The sequence below is a fragment of the Tachyglossus aculeatus genome, chromosome 9, assembly GCF_015852505.1.
Source record: "Tachyglossus aculeatus isolate mTacAcu1 chromosome 9, mTacAcu1.pri, whole genome shotgun sequence".
Taxonomy (NCBI): Eukaryota; Metazoa; Chordata; class Mammalia; order Monotremata; family Tachyglossidae; genus Tachyglossus; species Tachyglossus aculeatus.
The window spans coordinates 2271625-2290797 of record NC_052074.1 but is presented as its reverse complement, the minus strand read 5'-3'; the positions used below and the strand labels follow the sequence as shown (position 1 = coordinate 2290797).

At 51.2% G+C, this 19173-nt stretch overlaps 1 protein-coding gene across 1 annotated transcript in view; it reads right to left on the bottom strand.

The window, feature by feature from the left end:
• Positions 1-15345, bottom strand: part of MSH2 (mutS homolog 2) — a 62697-nt gene extending 47352 nt beyond the window's left edge. Inside the window, exons 1-3 of the mRNA XM_038751671.1 lie at positions 15100-15345; positions 7844-7995; positions 3825-4103 (exon numbers count right to left, since the gene is read on the bottom strand). Of these exons, the coding sequence (XP_038607599.1) occupies positions 3825-4103; positions 7844-7995; positions 15100-15310 (642 nt within the window). The 5' untranslated portion in view covers positions 15311-15345. The remainder of the gene's footprint in view (positions 1-3824; positions 4104-7843; positions 7996-15099) is intronic.
• Between the last annotated feature and the right edge of the window lie 3828 nt (positions 15346-19173).

The following is a 19173-nucleotide window of genomic DNA, read 5'->3' as shown; positions in this document are numbered from 1 at the left end:
CGGGAACCAAAAGACACCGGATGCCCGGGTGCCGGCCGCGGTGCCAAGGCCGGTAGGCGGGGAGCGCTTCCTAGGTGCCGGGCGCTGTGCTGAGCGCTGGGGTCCGGACGGTCGGGGCTGGACGCGGTCCCCGTCCCACGTGAAGCAGCATGGCTTAGTAGGAAAGAGCAGCGGCTTTGGAGGGTTCAAATCCCGGCTCTGCCAATTGTCAGCTGGGTGACTTTGGACAATCAATCAATCAATCGTATTTATTGAGCGCTTACTATGTGCAGAGCACTGTACTAAGCGCTTGGGAAGTACAGATTGGCATCACATAGAGACAGTCCCTACCCAACAGTGGGCTCACAGTCTAAAAGGGGGAGACGGAGAACAGAACCAAACATACCAACAAAATAAAATAAGTAGGATAGAAATGTACAAGTAAAATAAATAAATAAGTAAATAAATAAATAGAGTAATAAATATGTACAACCATATATCCATATATACAGGTGCTGTGGGGAAGGGAAGGAGGTAAGACGGGGGGATGGAGAGGGGGACGAGGGGGAGAGGAAAGAAGGGGCTCAGTCTGGGAAGGCCTCCTAGTCACTTCACTTCTCTGTGCCTCAGTTACCTCATTTGGAAAACGGGGATTAAATTTGTGAGCCCCACGAGGGACAACCTGATCACCTTGTAGCCTCCCCCGTGCTTAGAACAGTGCTTTGCACATAGTAAGCACTTAATAAATGCCATTATTATTATTATTATTATTACGTGGGGCGCGCGGTCTTCATCCCCGCTTGACAGAGGAGGCGACTGAGGCGCGGAGAAGTGACTTGGCTAAGGGAACCCAGCATCGCCATTAGAGAAGCAGCGTGGCTCAGTGGGACGGGCCCGGGCTTTGGAGACGGAGGTCACGGGTTCAAATCCCGACTCCGCCAACTGTCAGTTGTGTGACTTTGGCCCCCCGAGGGGCCTCAGTTCCCACATCTGTCAAATGGGGATGAAGACTGTGAGCCCCCCGTGGGACAACCTGAGCAAGGGGGAGCGAGTCAGGGTGACGCAGAAGAGAACGGGAGCTGAGGAAAAGTGGGGCTGAACCCAAGCCAGGTACCATGTCTGTATTTTCTTTTAATGTCTGTCTCCCCCTCTAGACTGAACGCTCAGCGTGGGCGGGGAATGTGTCTGTCATATTAATAATAATAATAATAATAATGGCATTTGTTAAGCGCTTACTATGTGCCAAGCACTGTTCTAAGCGCTGGGGCGGATACAAGGTGATCAGGTTGTCCCATGTGTGGCTCACAGTCCTAATCCCCATTTTACAGATGAGGGAACTGAGGCTCAGAGAAGTGAAGTGACTTGCCCAAGGTCACACAGCAGACATGTGGTGGAGCCGGAATTCAAACCCGTGACCTCTGACTCCAAAGCCCGGGCTCTTTCCACTGAGCCACGATAATAATGATGGCATTTACTAGAAGGAGCGTGACTCAGTGGAAACAGCCCGGGCTTTGGAGTCGGGGGTCATGGGTTCAAATCCCAGCTCCGCCGCTTGTCAGCTGTGTGACTTTGGGCAAGTCACTTCACTTCTCTGGGCCTCAGTTCATTCATTCATTCAATCGTATTTATTGAGCGCTTACTGTGTGCAGAGCACTGTACTAAGCGCTTGGGAAGTACAAGTGGGCAACATACAGAGAGGGTCCCTACCCAACAACGGGCTCGCAGTCTAGAAGGGGGAGTGCTCTCTGTGCAGAGCACTGTACTAAGCGCTTGGGAAGTACAACTTGGCAGCATATTGCCAATACCAGCATATGTTGGTATTTGTTAAGCGCTTACTATGTGCCAAGCACTGTTCTAAGCGCTTGGGGGGGATACAAGGTGATCAGGTTGTCCCACGTGGGGCTATGACAGATGACAGATGGGTTAACTGAGGCACAGAGAAGTTAAGTGGCTTGCCCAAGGCCACACAGCAGACAAGTGGCGGTGCTGGGATTAGAACCCACCTCTTCTGACTCCCAAGCCTGACTCTTTCCACTAATAATAATAATAATGACGGCATTTATTAAGCGCTTACTATGTGCAAAGCACTGTTCCCTCATCTGTTCACTCATCCCTCATCTAGCTCTCTTCCTCCCTTCAAGGCCCTGCTGAGAGCTCACCTCCTTCAGGAGGCCTTCCCAGACTGAGCCCCTTCCCTCCTCTCCCCCTCGTCCCCCTCATCATCCCCCCCACCTTACCTCCTTCCCTTCCCCACAGCCCCTGTATATATGGATATATGTTTGTACAGATTTATTACTCTATTTATTTATTTATTTTACTTGTCCATATCTATTCTATTTATTTTATTTTGTTAGTATGTTTGGTTTTGTTCTCTGTCTCCCCCGTTTAGACTGTGAGCCCACTGTTGGGTAGGGACTGTCTCTATATGTTGCCAATTTGTACTTCCCAAGCGCTTACTACAGTGCTCTGCACATAGTAAGCGCTCAATAAATACGATTGATGATGATGATGATGATCTGGAAAATGGGGATTAAGACTGGGAGCCCCCCGTGGGACAACCTGATCACCCTGTAACCTCCCCAGCGCTTAGAACAGTGCTTTGCACATAGTAAGCGCTTAATAAATGTCATCATTATTACTATTATTATCACTACTACTAATTCTTCTACAGCTATTTCTTCTTCTACTACTATTTCTTCTACTACTACTAGTATTTCTTCCCCTCCTCCTGCCTTACCTCCTTCCCCTCCCCACAGCACCTGTATATATATATATATATCATCATCATCATCAATCGTATTTATTGAGCGCTTACTATGTGCAGAGCACTGTACTAAGCGCTTGGGAAGTACAAATTGCCATTATATATATATATATATATATATATATATATATTCACAGGATCACAGTCTTCATCCCCATTTTCCAGATGAGGGAACTGAGGCCCAGAGAAGTGAAGTGACTTGCCCAGAGTCACACAGCTGACAACTGGCGGTGCCAGGATTGGAACCCCTGACCTCTGACTCCAAAGCCCGGGCTCCTTCCACTGAGCCACGCTGCTTCTAGTAAATGCCATCGTTATTATTATAACAATACGTCAGCGTGGCTCAGTGGAAAGAGCCCGGGCTTTGGAGTCAGCGGTCATGGGTTCGAATCCCGGCTCCACCACAAGTCTGCTGTGTGACTTTGGGCAAGTCACTTCACTTCTCTGAGCCTCGGTTCCCTCATCTGTAAAAATGGGGATTAAGACTGTGAGCCTCACGTGGCACAGCTTGATCACACTGTATCCCCCCCAGCGCTTAGAACAGTGCTTTGCACATAGTAAGCGCTTAATAAATGCCACCTTTAATATGACACATATACATGGAGAAGCAGCGTGGCTCTGTGGAAAGAGCCCGGGCTTTGGAGTCAGAGGTCATGGGTTCAAATCCCGCCTCTGCCAACTGTCAGCTGTGTGACCCCCCGTGGGACAACCTGATCACCTTGTATCCCCCCAGCGCTTAGAACAATGCTTTGCACATAGTAAGCGCTTGATAAATACAATCATTATTATTATTATTATACATATATATGTATATATGTTTGTACATATTTATTACTCTATTTATTTTATTTTGTTAATATGTTTTGTTTCGTTGTCTGTCTCCCCCTTCTAGCCTGTGAGCCCGCTGTCGGGTAGGGACCGTCTCTATCTGTTGCCAGCCTGGCCTTCCCAAGCGCTTAGTCCGGTGCTCTGCACGCAGTAAGCGCTCACTAAATACGACTGAATGACTGAATTTCTTCATACTGAATGATGAGGAGGGCCCGGTTTGGCAGGGGCGGGGCCGGCCCGGCCGGGAACCCACCTGCCTCAGTTTCCCCATGTCCCCCGCCGTGTCCCCGGCCGGGAGCAGGCACTCCTTGGGTCCGAGCTGCACGAGCAGCGCTTCCAGGTTGGAGAACTGGTCGTTGTCGGCGAACTCGCACAGGCCCAGCCTCCGGTGGGTCGAGTCCACGTAGCCGACGCCAACGCACCGCTGCCCGTCGGCCGTGGACAGCTTGACGCCCACCACGCCGATGGACGTGGACGAGTCGCTGTTGCCGAAGAGCACCTCCTCGAACTGGGAGAGGTTGCCCGGGGATGCCTGAGGGGGCCCGGGAGAAATTGAACAGAACAGTAAAGGATTCAGACATCAATCGATCGATCGATCGATCGTATTTATCAGCAGACATCAATCAATCGATCGTATTTATCAGCATCAACAACGTAAAGAAACTTCGGGCCGCAATGCTGTCTCAAGAGTCCTCTGATTCGGTCCACAGTCCTACCCCATCCGTAACCGATGACAATGAAAACTGACAGGAGATTAACAAAAGATTGACAATGAGGATGATGCAATGGAATTGCTGGGTGGGAGAAATGGAACCGAACAGTAAAGGATTCAGACATCAATTAATCAATCAATCAATCAATCAGCATCAACAACATAAAGAAACTTCGGGCCGCAATGCTGTCTCAAGATTCCTCTGATTCGGTCCACAGTCCGACCCCATCCGTAACAGATGACAATGAAAACTGACAGGAGATTAACGGAAGATTGACAATGAGGATGATGCAATGGAATTGCTGGGTGGGAGAAATGGAACCGAACAGCAATGGATTCAGACATCAATCAATCAATCAATCAATCAGCATCAACAACATAAAGAAACTTCGGGCCGCAACGCTGTCTCAAGAGTCCTCTGATTCGGTCCACAGTCCTACTCCATCCGTAACAGATGACAATGAAAACTGACAGAAGATTAACAAAAGATTGACAATGAGGATGATGCAATGGAATAGCTGGGTGGGAGAAATGGAACCGAACAGTAAAGGATTCAGACATCAATCAATCAATCAATCAGCATCAACAACATATAGAAACTTCGGGCCGCAACGCTGTCTCAAGAGTCCTCTGATTCGGTCCACAGTCCTACTCCATCCGTAACAGATGACAATGAAAACTGACAGAAGATTAACAAAAGATTGACAATGAGGATGATGCAATGGAATTGCTGGGTGGGAGAAATGGAACCGAACAGTAAAGGATTCAGACATCAATCAATCAGTCAATCAATCAGCATCAACAACATAAAGAAACTTCGGGCCGCAACGTTGTCTCAAGATTCCTCTGATTCGGTCCACAGTCCGACCCCATCCGTAACAGATGACAATGAAAACTGACAGGAGATTAACGGAAGATTGACAATGAGGATGATGCAATGGAATAGCTGGGTAATTTTAAAACAACAATTTGCCTCTTTCTTTTTACCTTTTCTTTAGTGAAGACATGAAGAACGTTCACATGCCTCACGCTTAAAACAGGGTGTTCGAAAGACGCTTGTCTAAATTCAAAATATTGCTCCTCCCCTTTTCCGTGTAATACCAGAACTAGTTATAATAATAATAATGGCATTTGTTAAGCGCTTACTATGTGCCAAGCACTGTTCTAAGCGCTGGGGGGGATACAAGGTGATCAGGTTGTCCCATGTGGGGCTCACAGTCAGACTGTTCTATCCCAGATAGGTGTACAATCTCTGATTTTTTCTTCTTTCTGATTATCTTTTTTTTTTTGGCAAGCATTGTAAATTGTACATATTTATTATTCTATTTATTTGTTTATTTTACTTGGACATATCTATTCTATTTATTTTATTTTGTTAGTATGTTTGGTTTTGTTCTCTGTCTCCCTTTTAGACTGTGAGCCCACTATTGGGTAGGGACCGTCTCTATATGTTGCCAACTTGGACTTCCCAAGTGCTTAGTACAGTGCTCTGCACACAATAAGCACTCAATAAATACGATTGATGATTGATGATGTTCTACCCCAGATCTGTGCACAATCTCTGATTTTTTCTTCTTTCTGATTATCTTTTTTTTATTTTGGCAAGCATTGTAAATTGTACATATTTATTACTCTATTTATTTGTTTATTTTACTTGTCCGTATCTATTCTATTTATTTTATTTTGTTAGTATGTTTGATTTTGTTCTCTGTCTCCCCCTTTTAGACTGTGAGCCCACTGCTGGGTAGGGACTGTCTCTATATGTTGCCAGCTTGTAGTTCCCAAGCGCTTAGGACAGTGTTCTGCACAAAGTAAGTGCTCAATAAATACCACTGATGATTGATGATGTTCTATCCCAGATATGTGCACAATCTGATTTTTTCTTCTATCTGATTATCTTTTTTTTTGGGCAAGCATTGTAAATTGTACATATTCATTACTCTATTTGTTTATTTTACTTGCCCATATCTATTCTATTTATTTTATTTTGTTAGTATGTTTGGTTTTGTTCTCTGTCTCCCCCTTTTAGACTGTGAGCCCACTGTTGTGTAGGGACTGTCTCTATATGTTGCCAACTTGGACTTCCCAAGCGCTTAGTACAGTGCTCTGCACACAGTAAGTGCTCAATAAATACCATTGATGATTGATGATGTTCTATCCCAGATATGTGCACAATCTCTGATTATTTCTTCCTTCTGATTATCTTTTTTTTTATTTTGGCAAGCACTGTAAATTGTACATATTTATTACTCTATTTATTTATTTTACTTGTCCATATCTATTCTATTTATTTTATTTTGTTAGTATGTTTGGTTTTGTTGTCTGTCTCCCGCTTCTAGACTGTAAGCCCGCTGTCGGGTAGGGACCGTCTCTATGTTTTGCCAACTTGTACTTCCCAAGCGCTTAGTACAGTGCTCTGCACACAGTAAGCGCTCAATACATACGATTGAATGAATGAATGAATCCCCATTTTCCAGATGAGGGACCTGAGGAACAGAGAAGTTAAGTAGCTTGCCCAGGGCCACACAGCAGACAAGTGGCGGAACCGGGATTTGAACCCACGGCCTGACCCCCAAGCCCAGACTCTTACCACTAAGCCACGCTGATTCTTCTACTACAACTACTTCTATTTCTTCCTACTATCCACCAATCGTATTTATTGAGCGCTTACTGTGTGCAGAGCACTGTACTAAGCGCTTGGGAAGTACAAGTTGGCAACATATAGAGACGGTCCCTACCCAACAGTGGGCTCACAGTCTAAAAGTCTACTACTGCAGCTTGGCTCAGTGGAAAGAGCCCAGGCTTTGGAGTCAGAGGTCGCGGGTTCGAATCCTAGCTCCGCCACATGTCTGCTGTGTGGACCTGGGCAAGTCACTTCACTCCTCTGAGCCTCAGTTGCCTCATCTGCAAAATGGGGGTGAAGACTGGGAGCCCCCCACCGTGGGACAACCAGATCACCTTGTAACTACCCAACGGTGCTCGGCAGAGAAGCAGCGTGGCTCAGTGGAACGAGCCCGGGCTTGGGAGTCAGAGGTCATGGGTTCGAATCCCGACTCCGCCACATGTCTGCTGTGTGACCTTGGGCAAGTCACTTCACTTCTCCGAGCCTCAGTTCCCTCATCTGGAAAATGGGGATTAAGACTGTGAGCCCCCCGTGGGACAACCTGATCACCTTGTATCCCCCCAGCGCTTAGAACGGTGCTTGGCACATAGTAAGCGCTTAACAAATGCCATTATTACATAGTAAGCGCCTAAGGAATACCATCATCAGCCTGTATATATGTTTGTACATATTTATTACTCTATTTTATTTGTACATATCTATTCTATTTATTTTATTGGTATGTTTGGTTTTGTTCTCTGTCTCCCCCTTTTAGACTGTGAGCCCACTGGTGGGTAGGGACTGTCTCTAGATGTTGCCAACTTGGACTTCCCAAGCGCTTAGTACAGTGCTCTGCACACAGTAAGCGCTCAATAAATACGATTGACGATGATCATCATCAGGTCCCTGTTCCACCACCGTCCGATACGTAGCCCGGCGGGGGCGACCGGGGGCCCACCTTGTAAGCCACGTGCCAGTCGTTGTCCTTGGCGCCTCTCCCCGTCTTGTTCTTGAAGACTTCGACGCGGTAGTGCAACACCAACAGCAGGTCTCGCACGAAGGCCTCGAAGTTCATCTTGCTGAGCACCACGCTTTCCAGCCGCTGGGCGCCTAACGGGACAGGCGCAAGCGACGCCGTGTTCGCCTCCGCCGGAGGAGGGACGGAGTGCTTTGCACATAGTAATGCCCCCAATCCCTCTGCCCCTCCGCCAAGCTAGCTCTCTTCCTCCCTTCAAGGCCCTGCTGAGAGCTCACCTCCTCCAGGAGGCCTTCCCACACTGAGCCCCTTCCTTCCTCTCCCCCTCGTCCCCCTCTCCATCCCCCCATCTTACCTCCCTCCCTTCCCCACAGCACCTGTATATATGGATATATGTTTGTACATATTTTTTTACTCTATTTATTTATTTATTTTATTTGTCCATATCTATCCTATTTATTTTATTTTGTTAGTATGTCTGGTTTTGTTCTCTGTCTCCCCCTTTTCGACTGTGAGCCCACTGTTGGGTAGGGACTGTCTCTATAGGTTGCCAATTTGTACTTCCCAAGCGCTTAGGACAGTGCTCTGCACATAGTAAGCGCTCAATAAATACGATTGATGATGATGATGATGATGATAGTAAGCGCTTAACAGATGCCATCATCATTATTATTATTATTATGGGCCACGTCCTCCCCGCCCCCAAGATGGTCCACCGCATCCCAGCACTTGGAGCAGTGCTGGGCATGTAGTAAGCGCTTGGGGAAGCAGCGTGGCTCATCATCATCATCATCATCATCAATCGTATTTATTGAGCGCTTACTATGCGCAGAGCACTGTACTAAGTGGAAAGAGAGCGGGCTTGGGAGGCAGAGGTCATGGGTTCGAATCTCGCCTCTGCCAATTAGCCATGTGACTTTGGGCAAGTCACTTCACTGGGCCTCGGTTACCTCGTCTGTAAAATGGGGATGAGGAGACTGTGAGCCCCCACCGTGGGCCCACCTGATCACCTTGTACCCTCCCCAGCACTTAGAACAGTGCTTTGCACAGAGCGAAGCAGCGTGGCTCAGTGGAAAGAGCCCGGGCTTTGGAGTCGGAGGTCATGGGTTCAAATCCCAGCTCTGCCACTTATCATCATCATCAATCGTATTTATTGAGCACTTACTGTGTGCAGAGCACTGTACTAAGCGCTTGGGAAGTACAAATTGGCAACTTATCAGCTGGGTGACTGTTCCATTTACTGGAGAAGCAGCGTGGTTCAGTGGAAAGAGCCTGGGCTTTGGAGTCAGAGGTCATGGGTTCAAGTCCCGGCTCCACCACTTACCAGCTGTGTGACTTTGGGCAAGTCACTTAACTTCTCTGGGCCTCAGTCACCTCATCTGGAAAATGGGGATGAAGACTGTGAGCCCCCCGTGGGACAACCTGATCACCTAGTTAACCTCCCCAGCGCTTGGAACAGTGCTTTGCACATAGTAAGCGCTTAATAAATGCTACCATTATTATTAGTAGTAGTAAGTGCTTAATAAATGCTATCATTATTATTATTTAAAGTCGTCCCGGGCGGAGGGGGCGGGGTTGTATCCCCCTGTCGGCCTCGTGCTCAATAAAGTTTTTGTGGTGAGATGTGAGGCTATTATTTCAAAAGGCCCCCCCACAGCACCTGTATATATGTATATATATATTTGTACATATTTGTATATATTTGCTCTATTTTACTTGTACATATTTATTCTACTTATTTTATTTTGTTAATATGTTTTGTTTTGTTGTCTGCCTCCCCCTTCTAGACTGTGAGCCCGCTGTTGGGTAGGGACCGTCACTAGATGTTGCCAACTTGGACTTCCCAAGTGCTTAGTCCAGTGCTCTGCACACAGGAAGCGCTCAATAAATACGACTGAATGAATGAATGAATCCTGACTCTGCCACTTGTCAGCTGGGTGACCTTGGGCAAGCCACTTCACTTCTCTGTGCCTCAGTTACCTCATCTGTAAAATGGGGATTAAAATTGTGAGCCCCATGAGGGACAACCTGATCACCTTGTTTCCTACCCAGTGCTTAGAACAGTGCTTTGCACACAGTAAGCGCTTAACAAATACCACCATTATTATTATTATTAACAAATACGACCATTATTAATTATTATTATTTTTCCCTCATCGAGAGGTGCTAACGGGACTCCCCCCTCTCCCCCGCCTTACCTTCTTCTCCCCCCCTGCCACAGCACCTGTATATATGTTTGTACATACTTACTACTCTATTTATTTTACTTGTACATATTTATTCTATTTATTTTATTCTGCTAATATGTTTTGTTTTGTTGTCTGTCTCCCCTTCTAGACTGTGAGCCCGCTGTTGGGCAGAGACCGTCTCTAGATGTTGCCAACTTGGACTTCCCAAGCGCTTAGTCCAGTGCTCTGCACACAGTAAGCGCTCAATAAATACGATTGAATGAATGAATGAACGAACATCCCTCCCCACCTCCCCGGAGGGAAGCTGAGAAGCAGCATGGCTCAGTTCACGGAGCCTGGGCCTTTTAGTCGGAAGGACCCGGGTTCTAATCCCCCTTCTCAATCAATCAATTGTATTTATTGAGCGCTTACGGTGTGCAGAGCACTGTACTAAGTGCTTGGGAAGTACAAGTTGGCAACATAAGCCCCCCCAGCCCCCTGCCCACCCTCCGAGACCCCTGCCCAGCGTCCACATCCCCCTCCAAGACCCCTGCCCAGTCAGTCCCTCAGCCCTAAAGCCCCCTCAGTGCCCGCTCAGCCCCCCACCCAATCCCCTGCCCAGCCTCCACAGCCCCAGGCCTCAGCCCTGGGCCCAGCCCCCCAAAGCCCCCTGCCCAACCCCCTCAGCCCCCTGCTCAGCCCCGTGCCCAGCCCCTCACAGCCCCTCAGCCCCCCAGAGCCCCCTGCCCAGTCCCCTCTGCCCCCCAGAGCCCCCTGCCCAGCCTCTACAGTCCCCTCAGCCCCCTGCCCAGCCCCTCCCAGCCCCCAGCCCTCTACCCACCTCCCTCAGCCCCCTGCCCAGCCCCCAGGGCCCCCTGCCCAGCCCCTCAGCCCCCTCCCCAGCCCCTCAGCCCTCTCCCCAGTCCCCTCAGTCTCCTGCCCACCCCTCACAGCCCCCAGAGCCCCCTCCCCAGCCTCTCAGCCCCCCTCAGCCCCCTGCCCAGCCCCTCAGCCCCCTCCCCAGTCCCCTCAGGCCCCTGCGCAGCCCCTCACAGCCCCCCAGAGCCCCCCCGCCCAGCCTCCACAGCCCCCTCAGCCCTCTGCCCAGCCCCCCAGAGCCCCCTGCCCAGCCTCCCAGCCCCCTCCCCAGTCCCCTTAACCCCTGCCCAGCCCCCCAGAGCCCCCTGCCCAGCCCCTCCACCCCCCTCAGCCCCCCAGAGCCCCCTGCTCAGCCCCCTCAGCCCCCCAGAGCCCCCTGCCCAGCCCCCATCCAGCCCCCCAGAAACCCCTGCCCAGCCTCCACAGCCCCCAGCCCTCTGCCCACCTCCCTCAGCTCCCTGTCTAGCCCCCCAGGGCCCCCTGCCCAGCCCCTCAGCCCCCTCCCCAGTCCCCTCAGGCCCCTGCGCAGCCCCTCACAGCCTCCAGTCCTCTGCCCAGCCCTCTCAGCCCCCCAGAGCCCCCTGCCCAACCTCCACAGCCCCTCAGAGCCCCCTGCCCAGCCTCCACAGCCCCTCACAGCCCCCTGCCCAGCACAGCCCCCAGAGCCCCCTGCCCAGCCCCTCCCAGCCCCCCAGCCCTCTGCCCACCCCCCTCAGCCCCCCCAGAGCCCCCTGCCCAGCACTTTGCCCACCCCCCTCAGCCCCCCAGAGACCCCTGCTCAGCCCTAGTCAATCAATCGCATTTATTGAGCCCTAGTCCCCCACAGCCCCCCAGAGACCCTGCCCAGTCCCCCTCAGCCCCCCAGAGACCCCTGCCCTCCCTTCAAGGCCCTACTGACAGCTCACCTCCTCCAGGAGGCCTTCCCAGACTGAGCCCCCTCCTTCCTCTCCCCCTCCTCCCCCTCTCCATCCCCCCCGTCTTACCTCCTTCCCTTCCCCACAGCACCTGTATATATGTGTATATGTTTGTACATATTTATTACTCTATTTATTTTACTTGTACATACCTATTCCATTTATTTTATTTGGTTAATATGTTTGGTTTGGTTCTCTGTCTCCCCCTTCTAGGCTGTGACCTGCTGTTGGGTAGGGACTGTCTCTATGTGTTGCCAAATTGTAATAATAAAAATAATAATTTTGGTATTTGTTAAGCGCTTACTATGTGCAAAGCACTGTCCTAAGCGCTGGGGAGGATACAAGGCGAACATGTTGCCCCACGTGGGGCTCACAATATTAATCCCCATTTTGCGGCTGAGGTCACTGAGGCCCAGAGAAGTGAAGCGACTTGCCCAAAGTCCCCCAGCTGACAAGCGGCGGAGCCGGGACTTGAACCCACGACCTCTGACTCCCCAGCCCGGGCTCTTTCCACTGAGCCACGCTGCTTCTCCTAACTTCCCAAGCGCTCAGTCCAGTGCTCCACACACAGTGAGCGCTCAATCAATCCTCATCATCAATCGTGTTTATTGAGCGCTTACTGTGTGCGGAGCACTGGACTAAGCGCTTGGGAAGGGCAAGTCGCGTGGCTCATCAGAAAGAGCCCAGGCTTGGGAGTCAGAGGTCGTGGGTTCAAATCCCGGCTCCACCAATTGTCAGCCGGGTGACTTTGGGCAAGTCCCTTCACTTCTCTGGGCCTCAGTTACCTCATCTGTATAATGGGGATGAAGACTGTGTGCCTCAAGTGGGACAACCTGATCACCTTGTAGCCTCCCCAGCGCTTAGAACAGTGCTTGGCACATAGTAAGCGCTTAACAAATGCCATCATCATCATATGGAGACGGTCCCTACCCAACAGTGGGCTCACAGTCTAAAAATAAATACGACGGATTGATTGATTGATTGATTGCCCAGCCCGTCCAGTTCACTCAGTCGCCCTTATTGAGCGCCTACTGCGCTCCCCCCCCGTCCCCCTCTCCATCCCCCCCATCTTACCTCCTTCCCTTCCCCACAGCACCTGTACATATGTATAGATGTTTGTACAGATTTATTACTCTATTATTTATTTTACTTGTCCATATCTATTCTATTTATTTTATTTTGTTAGTATGTTTGGTTTTGTTCTCCGTCTCCCCCTTTTAGACTGCGAGCCCAATGTTGGGTAGTGACCGTCTCTATATGTTGCCAATTTGTACTTCCCAAGCGCTTAGTACAGTGCTCTGCACATAGTAAGCGCTCATTAAATATGATTGATTGATTGATTGATTATTGCGCACAGGGACCGTCTCTAGATGTTGCCAATTTGGACATCCCAAGAGCTTAGTCCAGTGCTCTGCACATAGTAAGCGCTCAATACATATGATTGATTGACTGATTACTGCGCACAGGGGCCGTCTCTAGATGTTGCCAATTTGTACTTCCCAAGCGCTTAGTACAGTGCTCTGCACACAGTAAGCGCTCAATACATATGATTGATTGATTGATTGATTACTGCATGCAGGGACCGTCTCTAGATGTTGCCAACTTGTACTTCCCAAGCGCTTAGTCCAGTGCTCTGCACACAGTAAGCGCTCAATAAATATGATTGATTGATTGATTACTGCGCGCAGGGACCGTCTCTAGATGTTGCCAACTTGGACTTCCCAAGCGCTTAGTACAGTGCTCTGCACATAGTAAGCGCTCAATACATACGATTGATTGATTACTGCGCGCGGGGACCGTCTCTAGATGTTGCCAACTTGGACTTCCCAAGCGCTTAGTACAGTGCTCTGCACATAGTAAGCGCTCAATATGATGATTGATTGATTGATTGATTACTGCGCGCAGGGACCGTCTCTAGATGTTGCCAACTTGTACTTCCCAAGCGGTTAGTCCAGTGCTCTGCACATAGTAAGCGCTCAATAAATACGATTGATTGATGATTGATTACTGCGCGCGGGGACCGTCTCTAGATGTTGCCAATTTGTACTTCCCAAGCGCTTAGTCCAGTGCTCTGCACATAGTAAGCGCTCGATACATATGATTGATTGATTGATTACTGCGCGCAGGGACCGTCTCTAGATGTTGCCAACTTGGACTTCCCAAGCGCTTAGTACAGTGCTCTGCACATAGTAAGCGCTCAATAAATATGATTGATTGATTGATTGATTGATTACTGCGCGCAGGGACCGTCTCTAGATGTTGCCAACTTGGACTTCCCAAGCGCTTAGTACAGTGCTCTGCACATAGTAAGCGCTCAATAAATATGATGATTGATTGATTGATTGATTACTGCGCGCAGGGACCGTCTCTAGATGTTGCCAACTTGTACTTCCCAAGCGCTTAGTACAGTGCTCTGCACATAGTAAGCGCTCGATACATACGATTGATTGATGATTGATTACTGCGCGCGGGGACCGTCTCTAGATGTTGCCAATTTGTACTTCCCAAGCGCTTAGTACAGTGCTCTGCACATAGTAAGCGCTCGATACATATGATTGATTGATTGATTACTGCGCGCAGGGACCGTCTCTAGATGTTGCCAACTTGGACTTCCCAAGCGCTTAGTCCAGTGCTCTGCACATAGTAAGCGCTCAATAAATACGACTGATTGATTGATTGATTACCACGCGCAGGGACCGTCTCTAGATGTTGCCAACTTGTCCTTCCCAAGCGCTTAGTCCAGTGCTCTGCACATAGTAAGCGCTCGATAAATATGATTGATTGATTACTGCGCGCAGGGACCGTCTCTAGATGTTGCCAACTTGGACTTCCCAAGCGCTTAGTCCAGTGCTCTGCACATAGTAAGCGCTCAATACATATGATTGATTGATTGATTGATTACTGCGCGCAGGGACCGTCTCTAGATGTTGCCAACTTGGACTTCCCAAGCGCTCAGTCCAGTGCTCTGCACATAGTAAGTGCTCAATACATATGATTGATTGATTACTGCGCGCAGGGGCCGTCTCTAGATGTTGCCAGCTTGTACTTCCCAAGCGCTTAGTACAGTGCTCTGCACATAGTAAGCGCTCAATAAATATGATTGATTGATTACTGCGCGCAGGGACCGTCTCTAGATGTTGCCAACTTGGACTTCCCAAGCGCTTAGTCCAGTGCTCTGCACATAGTAAGCGCTCGATACATATGATTGATTGATTGCCGCGCGCAGGGCACTGTACTGAGCGCCCCCCCCGCCTCCCTCGGAGCCCCGCCGGGTCACCGGGGGCGCCGAGCATCTTGACGACGGCCTGGGTCTTGAAGACGTGGGCGGCGGCCAGCAGGGCGTCGTGGGCGTGGGCGGTGTAGTAGTCGCCCCGGTCGAAGAGGCGCACGGTGGTCTGGGGCTTGGCGGGCAGGGCCAGGTAGAAGCGCACGAAGCCCAGCTCGGCCGGCCCGTCCAGGCCCAGGGACGCCTTCGGCTGCACCGACATCGCGCACAAGGGAGGAGGAGATGCGATGGGGGAGACCACACCGACGGAACGACTCCCGCCACGGCCCCGCGCACGCGCGCGCACCCGCGGACCAATCGGCGCCCGCCTCCTCTCTCCCGTCCCCCGCCAAGGGGCAGCCGCGGACCAATCGGGACCCGCCTCTCTCCCGTCCCCCACACCGCGAAGAAGAAGCAGAGGGCCAATCAGGGCCCGCTTCCGACTCCGACTCCGACTCCGAGGGGCGGCCGCGGACCAATCAGGGCCCGGCTTTCTTCGGTCCCTCACGAGGGGGCAGCCGAGGACCAATCAGAGCCCGCCTCCTCCTCCTCCTCCTCCTCCTCCTCCTCCTCGGGGCAGCCGAGGACCAATCAGAGCCCGCCTCCTCCTCCTCCTCCTCCTCCTCCTCCTCCTCCTCGGGGCAGCCGAGCACCAATCAGGGCCCGGCTTTCTCCTATCCCTCAAGAAGGGGCAGCCGAGGACCAATCAGGGCCCGGATTTCTCCTGCCCCTCACGAAGGGGAAGCCGCGGACCAATCAGGGCCCGGATTTCTCCTGCCCCTCACGAAGGGGCAGCCGCGGACCAATCAGGGTCCGGCTTTCTTCGGTCCCTCACGAGGGGGCAGCCGAGGACCAATCACAAAAGGCCTCCTCCTCCTCCTCCTCCTCCTCCTCCTCCTCCTCGGGGCAGCCGAGCACCAATCAGGGCCCGGCTTTCTCCTGCCCCTCACGAAGGGGCAGCCGAGGACCAATCAGGGTCCGGCTTTCTCCTGTCCCTCACGAAGGGGCAGCTGCGGACCAATCAGGGCCCGGCTTTCTCCTGCCCCTCGCGAAGGGGCAGCCGCGGACCAATCAGAACCCGGCTTTCTGCTGTCCCTCGCGAATGTGCAGCCGCGGACCAATCAGGGCCCGGCTTTCTTCGGTCCCTCACGAGGGGGCAGCCGAGGACCAATCAGAGCCCGCCTCCTCCTCCTCCTCCTCCTCCTCGGGGCAGCCGAGGACCAATCAGGGCCCGGCTTTCTCCTGTCCCTCACGAAGGGGAAGCCGCGGACCAATCAGGGCCCGGCTTCCTTCGGTCCCTCACGAGGGGGGAACCGAGGACCAATCAGAGCCCGCCTCCTCCTCCTCCTCCTCCTCCTCCTCCTCTTCCTCCTCCTCCTTCTCCTGGCAGCCGAGGACCAATAGGGCCCGGCTTTCCCCTGCCCCTCACGAAGAGGCAGCCGAGAACCAATCAGGGCCCGGCTTTCTCCTGTCCCTCACGAAGGGGCAACCGAGGACCAATCAGACTCCTCCTCCTCCTCCTCCTCCTCCTCCTCCTCCTCCTCCTCGGGGCAGCCGAGGACCAATCAGGGCCCGGCTTTTTCCGGTCCCTCACGAGGAGGCAGCTGAGGACCAATCAGAGCCCGGCTTTCTCCCGTCCCCCGAGAAGAGGAAGCCGAGAGCCAATCAGGACCCGCCTCCTCCTCCTCCTCCTCCTCCTCCTACTCCGCGGGGCAGCCGGGGACCAGTCAGGGACCGGCTTTCTCCTGCCCCTCACGAGGGGGCAGCCGAGGACCAATCAGGGACCGGCTCTCTCCCGTCCCCCGCGAAGGGGCAGCCGAGGACCAATCAGAACCCGGCTTTCTCCTGTCCCTCACGAATGTGCAGCCGAGGACCAATCGGGGCCCGGCTCTCTCCCGTCCCCCGCGAAGGGGCAGCCGAGAACCAATCAGGGCCCGGCTTTCTCCTGTCCCTCACGAGGGGGCAGCCGAGGACCAATCAGGGCCCGGCTCTCTCCCGTCCGCCGCGAAGGGGCAGCCGAGGACCAATCAGGGCCCGGCTTTCTCCTGCCCCTCACGAGGGGGCAGCCGAGGACCAATCAGAGCCCGGCTCTCTCCCGTCCCCCGCGAATTTTACTTGTCCATATCTATTCTATTTATTTTATTTTGTTAGTATGTTTGGTTTTGTTCTCTGTCTCCCCCTTTTAGACTGTGAGCCCACTGTTGGGTAGGGACTGTCTCTATACGTTGCCAATTTGTACTTCCCAAGCGCTTAGTCCAGTGCTCTGCACCCAGTAAGTGCTCAATAAATACGATTGATTGATTAGGAATGGCTTAGTGGGATGAAGACTGTGAGCCCCCCGTGGGCCAACCTGATCACCTTGTAACCTCCCCAGCACTTAGAACAGTGCTTTGCACATAGTAAGTGCTTAATAAATGCCATTATTATTATTATTATTATCATTATTATTATTATTATTATTACAGGTGCTGTGGGGAGGGGAAGGAGGTAGGGCTGGGGTGGGGGGAATGGGGAGGAGGAGAGGAAAAAGGGGGCTCAGTCTGGGAAGGCCTCCTGGAGGAGGTGAGCTCTCAGTAGGGCTTTTGTTAAGAATAATAATAATAAAGATGGTATTTGTTAAGCGCTTACTATGTGCAAAGCACTGTTCTAAGCGCTGTTATCGAAAAGTAGGGTGCAAAATAGGTTAACCGGTGTAAATCGGCCGCAGGGTTCGAGAACCCAAGGTGGTGACGCAGATGATAGGAAAAATGACTCGGAGACATGGGTTCAGATGGAGCAGTAAAGGAGGAAAGTTGACTACCTGCCCGTTCATTCATTCATTCATTCAATCATATTTATTGAGCGCTCACTGTGAGCAGGGCACTGTACTAAGCGCTTGGGAAGTGCAAATCGGCAACGTCTAGAGACGGTCCCCACCCGACGACGGGCTCACGGTCTAGAAGGGGGAGACGGATGACAAAACGAGACATGTGGACGGGTGTCGAGTCGTCAGAACAAACAGAATTAAAGCTAAATGAACATCATTAACAAAATAAATAGAATATTCATTTATTCAATCGTATTTATAGAACGCTTAGTGCGTGCGGAACACTGAACTAAGCGCTTGGGGAGTACAAGTCGGCAACATGTAGAGACGGTCCCTACCCGACGATGGGCTCATGGTCTAGGAGGGAGAGACGGATGACAAAACGAAACATGTGGACGGGTGTCGAGTCGTCAGAACAAACAGAATTAAAGCTAAATGCACATCATTAACAAAATAAATAGAATATTCATTCATTCAATCGTATTTATAGAGCGCTTACTGTGTGCGGAGCACTGAACTAAGCGCTTGGGAAGTACAAGTCGGCGACATGTAGAGACGGTCCCTACCCGACGACGGGCTCACGGCTTAGAAGGAAAAATGACTCGGGTAGGGACCGTCTCTATATGTTGCCGACTTGTACTTCTCAAGCGCTTAGTCCAGTGCTCTGCATACAGTAAGCGCTCAATAAATACGATTGAATGAATGAATGAATGAATGGGCAGGTAGTCAACTCTCCTCCTTTCCTGGTCCATCTGAATTCATGTCTCCGAGTCATTTTTCCTATCGTCTGCGTCACCATCTTGGGTTCTCGAACCCTGCTCAGTAAATACGATTGATTGATTGATTGATTAATTGAAGGGGGAGACGGACGACGAAACAAAACACGCGCTCACCTCCCAAGAGAGGCACGAGCGGCGAGCAGCCCCGAGTTCCGTTCCCACTGTCCTTTTATTGAGTTACAGCGACGCGAGGATGAGCGATGAAGGACCGACATGGTTGTGAATTTTCAATGGTCTCTGTTATTAATCAATCAATCGTATTTGAGCGCTTATTACAGCCTTGTACAGACAAGAGTTACTTGTTGTAGGCCTTACAACCTTGCCGTACAGATGGGAGTTAATCAATCGTATTTATTGAGCGCTTACTATGTGCAGAGCACTGTACTAAGCGCTTGGGAAGTACAAATTGGCAACACATAGAGACAGTCCCTACCCAACAGTGGGCTCACAGTCTAAAAGGGGGTTACTTATTATCTGTACCTGTATATATGCATATATGTT